General features: G+C 41.0%; 1 protein-coding gene across 2 annotated transcripts in view; it reads left to right on the forward strand.

Moving 5' to 3' along the window:
* The first annotated feature begins 9529 nt into the window (after window positions 1–9529).
* The window catches only part of SPIRE1 (spire type actin nucleation factor 1), a 188453-nt gene continuing 185572 nt past the window's right edge, over window positions 9530–12410 (forward strand). For both annotated transcript variants that reach the window (XM_081253238.1, XM_081253239.1), the window contains exon 1: window positions 9530–10070. In XM_081253238.1, coding sequence (XP_081109364.1) covers window positions 9773–10070 — 298 coding nt within the window. In that variant the 5' untranslated portion in view covers window positions 9530–9772. The remainder of the gene's footprint in view (window positions 10071–12410) is intronic.

The raw sequence follows: 12410 nt of genomic DNA on the forward strand, positions 1-12410 counted from the left end.
CGCGGCATGTGGGATCTTCCCGGACTGGGGCACGAACCCGTGTCCCCTGCATCGGCAGGCGGACTCTCAACCACTGCGCCACCAGGGAAGCCCAGATCTGTTTTTTAACATGCACCTACATGTTATACCAATGAAAGTAACATTGCTTTCCAGCAGTTGGTAGTTAAGAAATCATTTGAGATTAGCCAAAGCGTATATAAAATCTTAACAAAATAACCAAACACATGAGCTAGAAGCCATCCAATTTTGAAGAACTTTAACATATAGTTTATAGCATATTATACATCTAGAGCACAACTTCAGTTATAATTACAAATGCATGTTCCTGTTGTGCTGGTCTCTTCTGTTGTGTTGGTACCATACATTTTGATTATCACTACTGTGTTTTAAGTTTTGAAATTGGGAAGTGTGAGAGTTCCAACTTTGTCCTTTTTCAAGATTGTTTTGGCTATTCTGGGTCCTTTGCAATTCCATATGAATTTTAGAATCAGCTTGTCAATTTCTACAAAAAGGCAGGCAGGATTCTATGTTGCCTTGAATTTGTGCCTTGCTTTGGGTAGTATCACCATCTTAATAATGTTAAACCTTACGATTCATGAGCATGGGTTGTTTTCACATTTATTTTAAATCTTTAATTTCCTTCAACAATGTTTGTAGTTTTCAGAGTGTAAGTTTTGTACTTCTTTTGTTAAATTTATTCCTATTATTCTTTTTGATGCTATTGTAAATGGATTTTTTCCCTTTATTTTGCATTGTTCATTGAAGGTGTATAGAAATACAATTGATTTCTGTATATTGATGTATCCTGCAACCTTGCTGAACTCACTTATTAGTTCTAATAGTTTTTTTCTTTTGGTAGATTCCTTAGGATTTTCTTTATACACAATCAAGTTATCTGCAAGGAGAGATAGTTTTACTTCTTTTCCGATCTGGATGTATTTACTTATTCATTCACTTATTTGCCTAATTGCCCTGGCTGGTAGCCCCAAGCACAATGTTGAATAGAAGTGGTGAAAGCGGACATCCTTGTCTTATTCATGATCTCAGGGGAAATCATCTAGTCTTTCACCACTAAGTGTGATGTTGACTGGTTTTTTCATTGATGCCCTTTATTAGGTTGAGGGAGTTCCATTTTACTCCTTTAAAAAATTTTTATAACAAAAGGGTACTGGGTTTTGTCAAATACTCTTTCTGTGTCTATTGAGACAATTATGTGATTTTTGTTTCTTATTCTATTGATATGGCGTATTACATGAATTAATTATCAAATGTTAAACCAACCGAATTTCTGGGACAAATTGTACTTGGTCAAGGTGTATAATTCTTTTTATATGTTGCTATGTTCAGTTCGCTAGTACTATTTTGTTGAGGATTTTTGTGTCCATATTCATAAGCGATACTGGTTTGTAGTTTACTTTCCTTGTGATGTCTTTGATTTTGGTATCAGAGTAATACTGGTCTCATAAAATGAGTTGGAAGTGTCCCCCACCCCGCCCCCCGCTTTTATTTTTTGGGAAGAGTTTGTGAAAATTTTTTGTCATTTCTTACTTTAATTGGTAGAATTTGGAAGCCATCTGGGCCTGGGTGTTACGTTGTGTAGTTTTTTGATTACTAAGTCAATCTCTTCAGGTGTTATAGGTCTATCCAGATTGTCTACTTTTCTTCTTAAGGCAGTTTTGGTAGTTTGTGTCTCTATAGGAATTTGTCCATTTCATCTAAGTTATCTAATTTTGATGTATAATACAATTGTTCATAGTATTCCTTTATACCTTTTTATTCCTTTAAGGTCAACGGTAATGTCCTCTCCTTCATTTCTTATTCTAGTAATTGGAGTCTGCTCTCTCTCCCTTTTTTTTCTTGGTCAGTCTAGCTAAGGGTTTGTCAATTTTGTTGGTCTTTTCAAAGAATTGGGTTTTGGTTTTATTGGTTTTTCTTTGTTTTTCTATTCCCTATTTCATTAATTTCCACCCTGATCTTTGTTATTTGTGTCCTTCTTGCTTTAGGTTTAGTTGCTCTTCTTTTTCTAGTGTAAGGTACACAGGTTATTGATTTGAGATTGTTCTTCTTAATATAGTCATTTACAGCTATAAATTTTCCTCTAAGCACTGTTTTAGGTGCATCCCATAAGTTTTGGTATGTTGTTCTTCTTTTTCCTCGATCTCAAAGTATTTTCTGATTTCCCATTTGATTTCTTCTTTAACCCATTGGCTATTTAGGAATGTGTTGATTTCCATGTATTTGTGAGTTACCCAATTTTTTCCCCTGCTACATTGATTTCTAATTTCATTCTATTGTGGTTGGGGAACATACTCTGTATTATTTCTATCCTTTTACATTTATTGAGGTTTGTTTTATAATATACTGCTTATCCTGGAGAATGTTCACGTGTGCACTTGAGAAAAATGTGTATTCTGTTGTTGGGTGGAGTGTTCTCTAGATGCCTGCTGGGTATAGTGTTGTTCAACTATTTCCGTGCTGATCTGTCCATTAGTGGTTCTAACCTAGTTGTTCAATCACTAATGAAAGTAGAATATTGAAGTCAACAACTGTTATTGTTGAATTGCCTATATCTCCCTTCATTCCAATCAGGTGTTTTTTTTTTTTTTTTTTCTTTTTGCGGTATGCGGGCCTCTCACTGTTGTGGCCTCTCCCGTTGCGGAGCACAGGCTCCGGACGCGCAGGCCCAGCGGCCATGGCTCACGGGCCCAGCCGCTCCGCGGCATATGGGATCCTCCCAGACCGGGGCACGAACCCGTATCCCCTGCATCGGCAGGCGGACTCTCAACCACTGCGCCACCAGGGAGGCCCCAATCAGGTGTTTTTTGTTTTTGTTTTTTTTTTGCCATTCCATGCCACTTGCGGGATCTTAGTTCCCTGACCAGGGATTGAACCCAGGCTCACAGCAGTGAAAGTGCAGAGTCCTAACCACTGGACCACGAGGGAAGTCTCCATTCCTGTCAGTTTTTGCTTCATGTATTTTGGTGCTCTGTTATATATATTTATAATTGTTATACGCATATATCCTTTTATCTCTAATAATATTTTAATTATGTATAATAATTTTTTTTTTTTTTTTTTGCGATACGCGGGCCTCTCACTGCTGCGGCCTCTCCCGTTGTGGAGCACAGGCTCCGGACGCGCAGGCCCAGCAGCCATGGCTCACGAGCCTAGCCGCTCCGCGGCACGCGGGATCCTCCTGGACCGGGGCACGAACCCATGTCCCCTGCACCGGCAGGCGGACTCTCAACCACTGCGCCACCAGGGAAGCCCTATGTATAATAATATTTTTGTTTTAAACTCTGTTTTGCTTTCTTATGTTGCTGTCTGCATGATTATATCTCCTTCCATTCTTTAACTTTCAAGTAATCTGTATCTTTCAACATAAAGTGTATCTCCCATGGATGGCATATAGTAGAATCTTGTTTTTTTTCCACTCTACCTTTTGACTGGATTGTTAAATATATGGAATTTTAAAACTAAAGTTGTAAATAATGTTTCAAATCAAACTTGATTACTTTTTTTCTGGCATTATATTACTAAAACTAGTGTCTTTGGATTAGTTAAAACATGTTAAATTGGAACCTTCAGTTTTTAATAAACCTGATTGTAAGAATTGGTTAAATAGCTTGTATATTACAAGTAGAGGTTGTTTTAAATATGGTAGATGAAATTAATTCAGTAGTTACTTCTTTTTAATTTTCCCTGGCAATATTATGTTCTTTTTCAAAGACATATTCAGAATTAATTAAAGTCTTTTTGAGATATTGAATGTCTTCACATGTTATATTTTCATTCTAAAATATGTATAATAGAGATTCCAATCAGTTGGTACTCTACTTAATCACTGAAAAATGCTAGTTTTCGTGTTGTAGTCTGTACAGGTAAAAGTTGATGGCCAGCTATGGTCTTATATCTGAGTTGATAACGACAGGACTGCAGCAGGCTGATCTTTCTGGGCCAGGCCTCATTTGCCTGTTTGTAAAATGAGATTATGAGAGGGAACCTGCCTGGAGTTGTGGGTAATCTCTTTTAATACACTTCTATTACTTTATAAGTTCTTCTTAGTTATTTTACACATTTTTAGGTGCTTTGAAAGACTTTCATTTAAATATTAATGTGTTAATTTACTGTAAAATAATTAAGGCAAACTTAAGGTGCTAAGCCTATGCTGTTAGGTGTTTAGTTTTGTCATGTTCATTGTCTTGCATAATGACATGCTTTCTTGAGTGGAGAGAAATCAGTGGAAGTATAAATAGGTAGGTGGCTGAGAATTTCAGATATCCCTAGATATGCTTCTAGGATTGTTATATAAATGAATGCCTTCTATCTTATGTGTTAAATCAGAATAAAGGTTGTGAATAGTTGGCCTACATTATCTGGGTGGTTACTCTGGTGCTCTGCTGTGGATGAGGAAAGTTGGCCCAATATTTATAATCCTGTAACATAAGTAAAATTAAAATTTCCTTCTGCTAAAAAGAAAAAAATGTATATAATTTAGTTAAAACTGAAAATGTCAGTGGCATTATGAAAGTATTACAGTTGAAGAATGACCATTACTTACCAAATCTTGCAAGGGAATAATAATACCATTAAAAGAATAGTGAGGAAGTTTGTTTAAAATATTGTAGAGCTTCAGGTTGAAATCTGGGAGTCATGTCTTTATGAATTTCAATGTCAATGATTTTCTTCTCTTTAAAAGGATTATGATGACTAGGCAGAAAGTAGGAGCAAGGGTTACAACTTTCAGTTCTTGAGAGGAATGAGCATGCATAGCAAATAGGAGAAAGATGTGCTCCATGAATGACTCTTGAGAAAGGATCAAGAGGCCACAGGAATTCAGGTTCACAGAACAGTGAGTGAATAAATATAAGGAGTACAGCCGTACCTATATCCTTCCACAAAAATTACCAAGGCAAGGCTTAGAGGTTAACTAGAAGGTGCTTAATTCATTGCTTATTTAATTAGAAGGTGACCCACACGTGTGTTGGTTACATGTTGACTTTGGAAGAGAAATGAGCCTTTCACAGGGTCAGAGTAGAATTCTAGATGTGAGAGCAGCTCTAGACTTCTACCTGTGTACGTTAGGGGAAAAAGACAAGGTTTTTTGAGCAAAAAGAAAGGGCCATTTTTCTTTTTATTTTTTTGGTATAAAGATAAAAAGAAATTAACAGAGGTTTGAAAGAAATAGTTTAGCTTTGTCTCATCAATAAGGTATGAGTTTGGCCTGAAAATGGATTAAGTCTCTTTACCATAAACAACCCGAAACTCTGGTCTCTTAAAAGTTTTATTGAGAATCTATATTTTCAAGCAATTATTGTTAACATCAACATTTTTCTATGTATTTTTCTATATATTTTTATTTTCTATTTCCCATTGGAATTAAGAAGTAAACTACTGCTTATCCTAACTTTTGAAATCCAATGAGAGCTAGGCAATATGGCTAAAAAAGAGCATCTGGAAAGCTTATGTTATAGGAAGTATATTTGAATTACTTTTGGCAACTAGCAGTAATTTCAAGTAAATCACATATCTCCTGCAGACTCAAATTTCCCTAAGAGTAATATAGTGGCTTGGCTTAAAATTTAGATCTATGAGATTTTTACAGATCAAATCTTCTTAACTAATTGAAGCTAATAATTTTACTTATATTCAGGATGAGAATACCATCTCTCCTTGTTGGTTTTAAAATAATTGTTTCAAAGGAGAATCACATTAAGAAGTTGAAACATGACTATTGTTTGTTTGGCCTAGGATTTTCCAGAGTCCCCCATGGACATACTGATATGCTACTGTTCATATGTTTTACCTCATTCCTCTACTTTTCCTCAATTTTTATCAATAGGTATATAAATTTATCTAATCAAGGTAGGATAGGTAAGCTTACATATTAGATGATGCAGAATGAAAATGTGGAAAAACACTGGTTTAGGTTATAACTTAGTAAAAGGGCATTAATGGATATTTACTAAATGTTTTCCAATAAACATGTATCTTTGCCATAAGAAAAAAGCTAATTCTTTACAAGTTTATAGATTTGAGGAAACCAATTCTGTTGTGTTCTTATCTGGCCTATGTACTTCTAGTTCTGCATATAAGGTTACATGCTAATTTTCATGACAGATTTTAAAGATTTTGGTTAATATTCAATCTGATAACTGATTACAAGAGATGAGTTTCAAATTGCTTTTAGGATTGTTGATGGAATTCACCTCCTTAGAGGAGTGATCATTTACAGCCCTTTGTTGGGGATGAAATCATATAGATTGCTTTGAAGATGAGTACCACTGTGGGGAGATAACTGCTGGGGTGAAACTTAAGTGCTAATGAATTCACAAGGACCAATCAAGGGAGATGGGGCATCACATCATTTATTTAAAGTGTTTAAACTATCAGAAGTTTAATCGATCATATTGGTACGTACAAATTTTAAAGCATCTGCTTTTTACTGTACTCCTGCTTGGTACAGGGTGGGATGAAGTGTGAGGACTTTTTTAATTGTTCTGGGCTAGTTGAGAGACGTTTTAGTGTAGCAGAAAGAGCTGGGCTGATCAGGAGGCCTGGATCCCAGTCTACATCTTTCATTACCAGCCCTGTATTTTGTCATCTGTACGATGTCCTCTGTGAGATAAATAATATCTGATCTTCAAGTTGTATAACTGAAGAAAGCACTTTGAAAGTATAAAATATCACTGTAAAGTTATAAGGTATTATAATTGTAGGCAGTGAAAAATTTAGGTTATAACACTGAGAAAAATATGCTGTTCTATTTTTTCCTTTTTGGTGTACTTTTCTAGGTGAATGTGCCTCTTAGGAGCAATTGTCTGGAAGTGTCTGGGATAAGCTTGGGCTGCACAGGCAGTGTGCTCCCCGAAAGATTCGGAGCAGTTCAGCCGGCACATCGAGAGTGTGAAGCATGAAGCACATTTATTTTGCAAAAATGATAATTAAATATAAGACAACATTTCAAGGGTTCTGTTTTTTAAATAAATACAACAATAAAATCAACGAAAACTAAAGTCATATTCAGAGTTAACACAGGCCACCCCTTTTCACAGACCTCACGGCACTTTGAAGATGGCATTCAAATGTTGATTTGAGTTGTTCAGATATTTTAACTACACAGAGCAATTTTTTAAGGGTGGTGAAGGCACAGGATAAAAAAATAAAATCAATGACAGAAATTGGAACAAAGTATACTGTACATAAAGGTATTTGAATCTTCGATTTTGAGTTGAAAATGAGAAAATGGGGAGGTCCCGGGTTATCCTACAGTGTTGCTTGGACCTGCAGAGATCGTGTCAGCCTCTGAGAGCCTTTGAGCTGTCAGCAGTCACTTTCTAAGAGTCCTGGGGGTGATGGACAGTGGGGCTTATCAAAATTGCAAAGGGTTCTGAAAATCATATAAATATTAGTACAATTATACTGTCTTTGTATAAAAAAGCATCAAGTGTTCAGGGTATACATTGACTAGATTTATCAATATAATAGGAGATAGCTAGGATTTTTTAAGGGTTTACCTTTTATTTTTACTGCATACAGAAGGATCAAACATTAAACTTGTCATCTTGCCTCAACTTAATTCCATATAAGCTCACAAAGGCAAGAAGTTTGCTTTAAACACAGTATATTAGTCATGAATTTGTGTTTGGCAAAAACAAAACAAAAGCCCTTTTGTTGTATGTAATATTGTATATTCCTGTGATTCAGTACCAAAGTATTTTTATTACTAAAAGGTATTCATATTTAAAAAAAGTATCACTTAGGAAGGGAAAAACATCCTTCTGTTGTGAATTGGTTTTAAAGTCTTGAAGACTTCTTTTCCTCACTTCCGCTCCCTTCCTTCTTCCTGTCATCGTTATCTTTACTTGAGATTTACTTGCTGCCCTGTGCCAGGGGTAGCAGGTGTCTGGCTCATGGATTGCTCAGTTGATTAAATCATTTGCTTGTCTTTGGAAGGGTGAGGAAAGGACAAAAATGTTAGTGATTTTGGCTGTTGTTGTCCAAGTGCAACACTGCAGCAATATCCCATAAGGCCAGAAGATGGTGCTATTGTCTATAAAAGCAGACCCGCTGTTTTACTGCATTGTTCAAACCACCCTTTTAAGGACTTCTCTGGCGGTCCTGTGGTTAAGACTCCGCTCTTCCACGGCAAGAGGTACGGGTTCTATCCCTGATCGGGGCACTAAGATGCCAAAAAAAGTCGGTATTTTAAAGCCGTCTGTATTTTCAAAATTCACACAGGGCCTAAGCAAACTAGCAAAATTTAGTAATTGTTTCTATGTTTTTAATCAAGAGGTTTTGTATATCTGTATCTATCTATCCTATCTATATCATATAAGGCATTAGACCTTTTCTTGTCAGGGATGTGGCACACATATGCATTTTTACAAATTGGATTATGAACACATAAGTGATGGTACTTTAAAGGTTTTTTTTGTATCTCTTATAATGAAATTATAATAGGGTGCCTAGGGAGAAACTTTTTTCTCCCGTCTTTCAATTTCTTACTCTTATATCCTTCTGCTTTCCTCTCTTCTCCCCACTCCTGCTGTATGTACTGTGGTGTCTCAGGCATTACAATGACTGTTGTAATTTCTATGGCAAGATGCAGTTGTTGAGAGTGCAATATTAATACTGCACATAAAACTGCCTTAGAAGGTTTATTGGTACTTAGTATAGATCCATTTCTTACTTGGTTGATGCTTTCAACTCTAAGGTTCTCATACGGGACTAGTCTCAGAATGGAATGTTACCAGTTAAACGTATTTGCCAATGAGCGATTGTTTTATCTAAGAATTATGTGTTTTATTGTACACTGAATGAGTTCAGCGAGGCCCAGGCCCAGGAGGACTTCTGTCTTTTATTCTATGGCTGAATGCCCCAGTTCAGTTTTGCCCCTGTGCTATCGGTTCTATGAGGTATGAATAGACTGGGTTAACTGGGCTACGAGGCGTGTGGTCACTGGGAACATCATCTTGGTGAAGAGTTGTACAAATGTCACAAGCGAATCCGAGGGACGTCTGCAGATTGTTTGCAACAAGCTTGTACCCCAGGCCCTGATCTGTGTGCTTGGGAGAAGCCAGTGAGCAAAACCCGAAAAGACTCTCTCCTCATGGGGCTTAGGATGGAGTTGCCAGTGGAGAGGGAGGTTATCCAAGCGAACGGTCCGGTGCGTTGATGGCGACAGTATTCGACGGAGCAGGGCAGGGCATGGGGACGACAGAGCAGGGCAGGGCATGGGGACGCGGGGGGCGAGGCCAGGGGACTACGAAGTCGGCCAGTGCGCGGAGGCTGGACCAGGGCGCGGGAGTTGGCGCGGGTGTGGGTGCACGTGCGGGGCGGGGCCAACCCGGGGGCGGGGCTCGGCGTGCCAGGAGAACCCGGGACAGAGGCGGGACTCAGAGGGCGGGGAGGACCCAGGCGGACCATGGAGGCGGGGTTCTAAGCGGGGGCGGGGTTATGGGCGGGGCGCGCCCCTGGGGCGGGGCTCGGAGGGCGGGTCCGCGGACGCCATTGCGCTGCTACCGGCTGGCTGTGGGCTTGTAGGGCGCGCAGCATCGCGCCTCGTATCCTGGGTCTTCCCTGTCCGGTTCTCCGGCCCGGCCGGTGGTCCGTCCCCGGCCTAGTCTCCGCCCCGTCCACCCCCGTCTCCGCGGCGGCGCGCGCGGCCCGCTGGGCGGGGTTCCGGGGATGAGGCGGCGGCGGCGGTGCGCGGAGACTATGCTTGGCAGCTGAGGAGACGCGGCGCCCGGAGCGCGGCGCGACCCACGGGATGGCTCAGCCGGCCGGCCCGGAGGGCGGCGTGGGGCCTCCGGACCCCAGGGCGGCCGCGGGCCCGCAGCACGCGCTGAGCCTGGAGGAAATCCTACGACTCTACAATCAGCCCATTAACGAGGAGCAGGCGTGGGCCGTGTGCTACCAGTGCTGCGGCTCCCTGCGCGCCGCGGACGCCGGCCGCCGCCAGCCCCGCCGCCGGGTGCGCTCGGCCGCGCAGATCCGCGTGTGGATGGACGGCGCCGTCACCCTGGCGCCCGCCGCCGACGACGCGGGAGAGCCGGCCGCCGCCGCGGGTGAGCCGCCCCCTGCGACCCCCTTCTCCCACAGAAGGACCCCGCCGCGGGCCCTTCCCCCAGCCCCCGCGACCCCTAGCCCCGTGCCCTTCCGCTCCGCGGCCCCCATCTCCCACGGCCCACGGAGGACCCCCATCCCGGCCCCGGCCCTTCCGCCCCGGCGCCGCTCCCCCGCCCCCCCCCCCAAGTCTCCTACTGGAGGACCCTCGCCAAGGCCCCGGGCCTTTCCGCCCCGCGGCCCCCCACCCCTCACGGGAGGCCAGGGAAGCGGGCAGGGCCTGCGACCGAGCGCGGCCCGCGTAGGTCTGAGCGTGGGCAGGAGCGTGGGCGGGGGGCGGGCGGCTGCGCCGGGAGTGGGGCGGGGGTCCGAGTGTCAGTGCGCGGCCTGTCGGGGCACCGAGGCCCCGGAGAAGGGGAGTGGGGTCGGTCCCCCGACGCGGGAGGCCGGCTCTGCGCGCTCGTGCTGCTCGCGGCCGAGCCCGGGTGGGATGTGTTCGGCGCTGCAGGCGTTCGCCAAGACCTGGTCGGGGGGGTGATGCGCTGGCAGGAGGGCTGCGCTTTCGCAAGGAGCTGTCAGCCGATTGTACTTTTCAAAGACCGGCAACGATATTCCCTCGGTTGGGAATGTAAAAAAATCTGAGCCCTGAGGAGAATGCTGCTATTTTGGGAGAAATGAAGAAGAGGTTGAATTAACATAAAAATAAACAATACGATTTCCCTGTACATTAATATTTGTTGTGATGAAAAACAAGCTTGTAAAGTAAAAAGTTGACAGCATGTCAGATAAATGGATTTTACTTAGGTCATTATCTAATGTAAATTCTTCATGATTATCACCTACCCATCAACATATAGCTACGGTTTACCCAGATACCTACTGATGATGAAGAGAAGGTTGATAATAGCTTTCTCCAATCAGTTTTTATCTAATTCATTATTTTGAGAGACATATCTATTAAAAACATTAAAAAAAGAAAATCCACCCTTACTTAAAAAGTTGATGGAAGTGTCAGAATGCTTAAGGTGAAAGATGTACTTAAGAATTAGTAAAGTGACTTATTAAATTGATTAAAATAGAGAACAGTCAAGAGTATGTTATCAATTCTTTCAATTCCAACAGAACATTTATTATTTATTTTTGGTGTCAGGTAAACAGACTTTTAGAATTTTAATTTATTTAAAGCCAGTCTTTTTGCGATTCTTTTGAAATTATTTCAAACAGTTTTTTTAGTTCATTTGATGTGTGTTGCTTTTAAACTTGGACAATATTAGTGGGAAATACTTGCAATTATAATTTATTTACAGTGTATTAATATGATATGAAAGGATACTTTCATAAAATCCAGCAAAGTCATGCCTTGAGATCCAGTGTTTCAAGGGGGAAAATGGTTGTATGCAACCTTCTTTTAGAAGTAGCATTGGTAGTGGTGATTTCCAGAGGGAACAAACTGGATTTACATTGTCCCTGAGCTTAATCCCAGAGTTCAAGTTATGTTTGTGGACCTACTAGTAGTTTAGTTGTCAAAGACTAATGGATTCTGGTGGTAGTTTTTTAAAAAATCATAACCTTATGTTGAAATGAATTACTTTTTGCATCAGTCATATGAATGATAACGTGTTGACTTCAATGTAATACATTCTCTCTGGACAGAATGGCAAAGTTGTTTCCTGCAGCAGCAGTAATGGACTTGTAATCCATCCTCTTCCTACTTAGGTCTGCTTGTGACCTTTGCTGCCACTTGTGGAGAGAGCCCAATCAAAGTTGCCGATATGGTCTTGAGCATTTTAGGGCTGATTGATTAAAAATTTGGGAAGTTCATACTAAAATAGTGTTTATATTAGATAATTTATTTCTTCTTAGTATTAAGAGTAGTTGTGTGGCTATGGAAGGCACAACGTCTTCTGAACATTTACCCTGATTCTTAAAAACTCTGTATAACTTGGTACTCTGCACACTTGTATAAATTCTATTTTTAAGGAAAAATGGTAATCTTGAACCTCCATTCTAAGAAGCACTTTGTTTTTCATTGTAAGATGTTTAACATGATTGTATGGTGGCAGTCGACAGCATTTGTTTTTTCACGTGTTATCCATTGACTTATTTTCTAAATGCAGGTTTAGGAAGTTAAGTGATGTGCTTGAATTCATACCGGTAACTCGTTGGATCAAATCCAGGTCTTTTAACCTGTAGCCTTTGTAGTATTGTGGAATGGAACAGATTTGGTTTGAATTGGAATCATGATTCCTCCCTGTTCTAGTTGAGTGACCTTGAATAAGTTCCTTAATCTCCCTGAGTGCAACCTTCTCATCTGTAAAGTGAGAATAGATCACTTTTTCCCT

Source organism: Mesoplodon bidens (genome assembly GCF_964165515.1).
Source record: "Mesoplodon bidens genome assembly, chromosome: 13".
Taxonomy (NCBI): Eukaryota; Metazoa; Chordata; class Mammalia; order Artiodactyla; family Ziphiidae; genus Mesoplodon; species Mesoplodon bidens.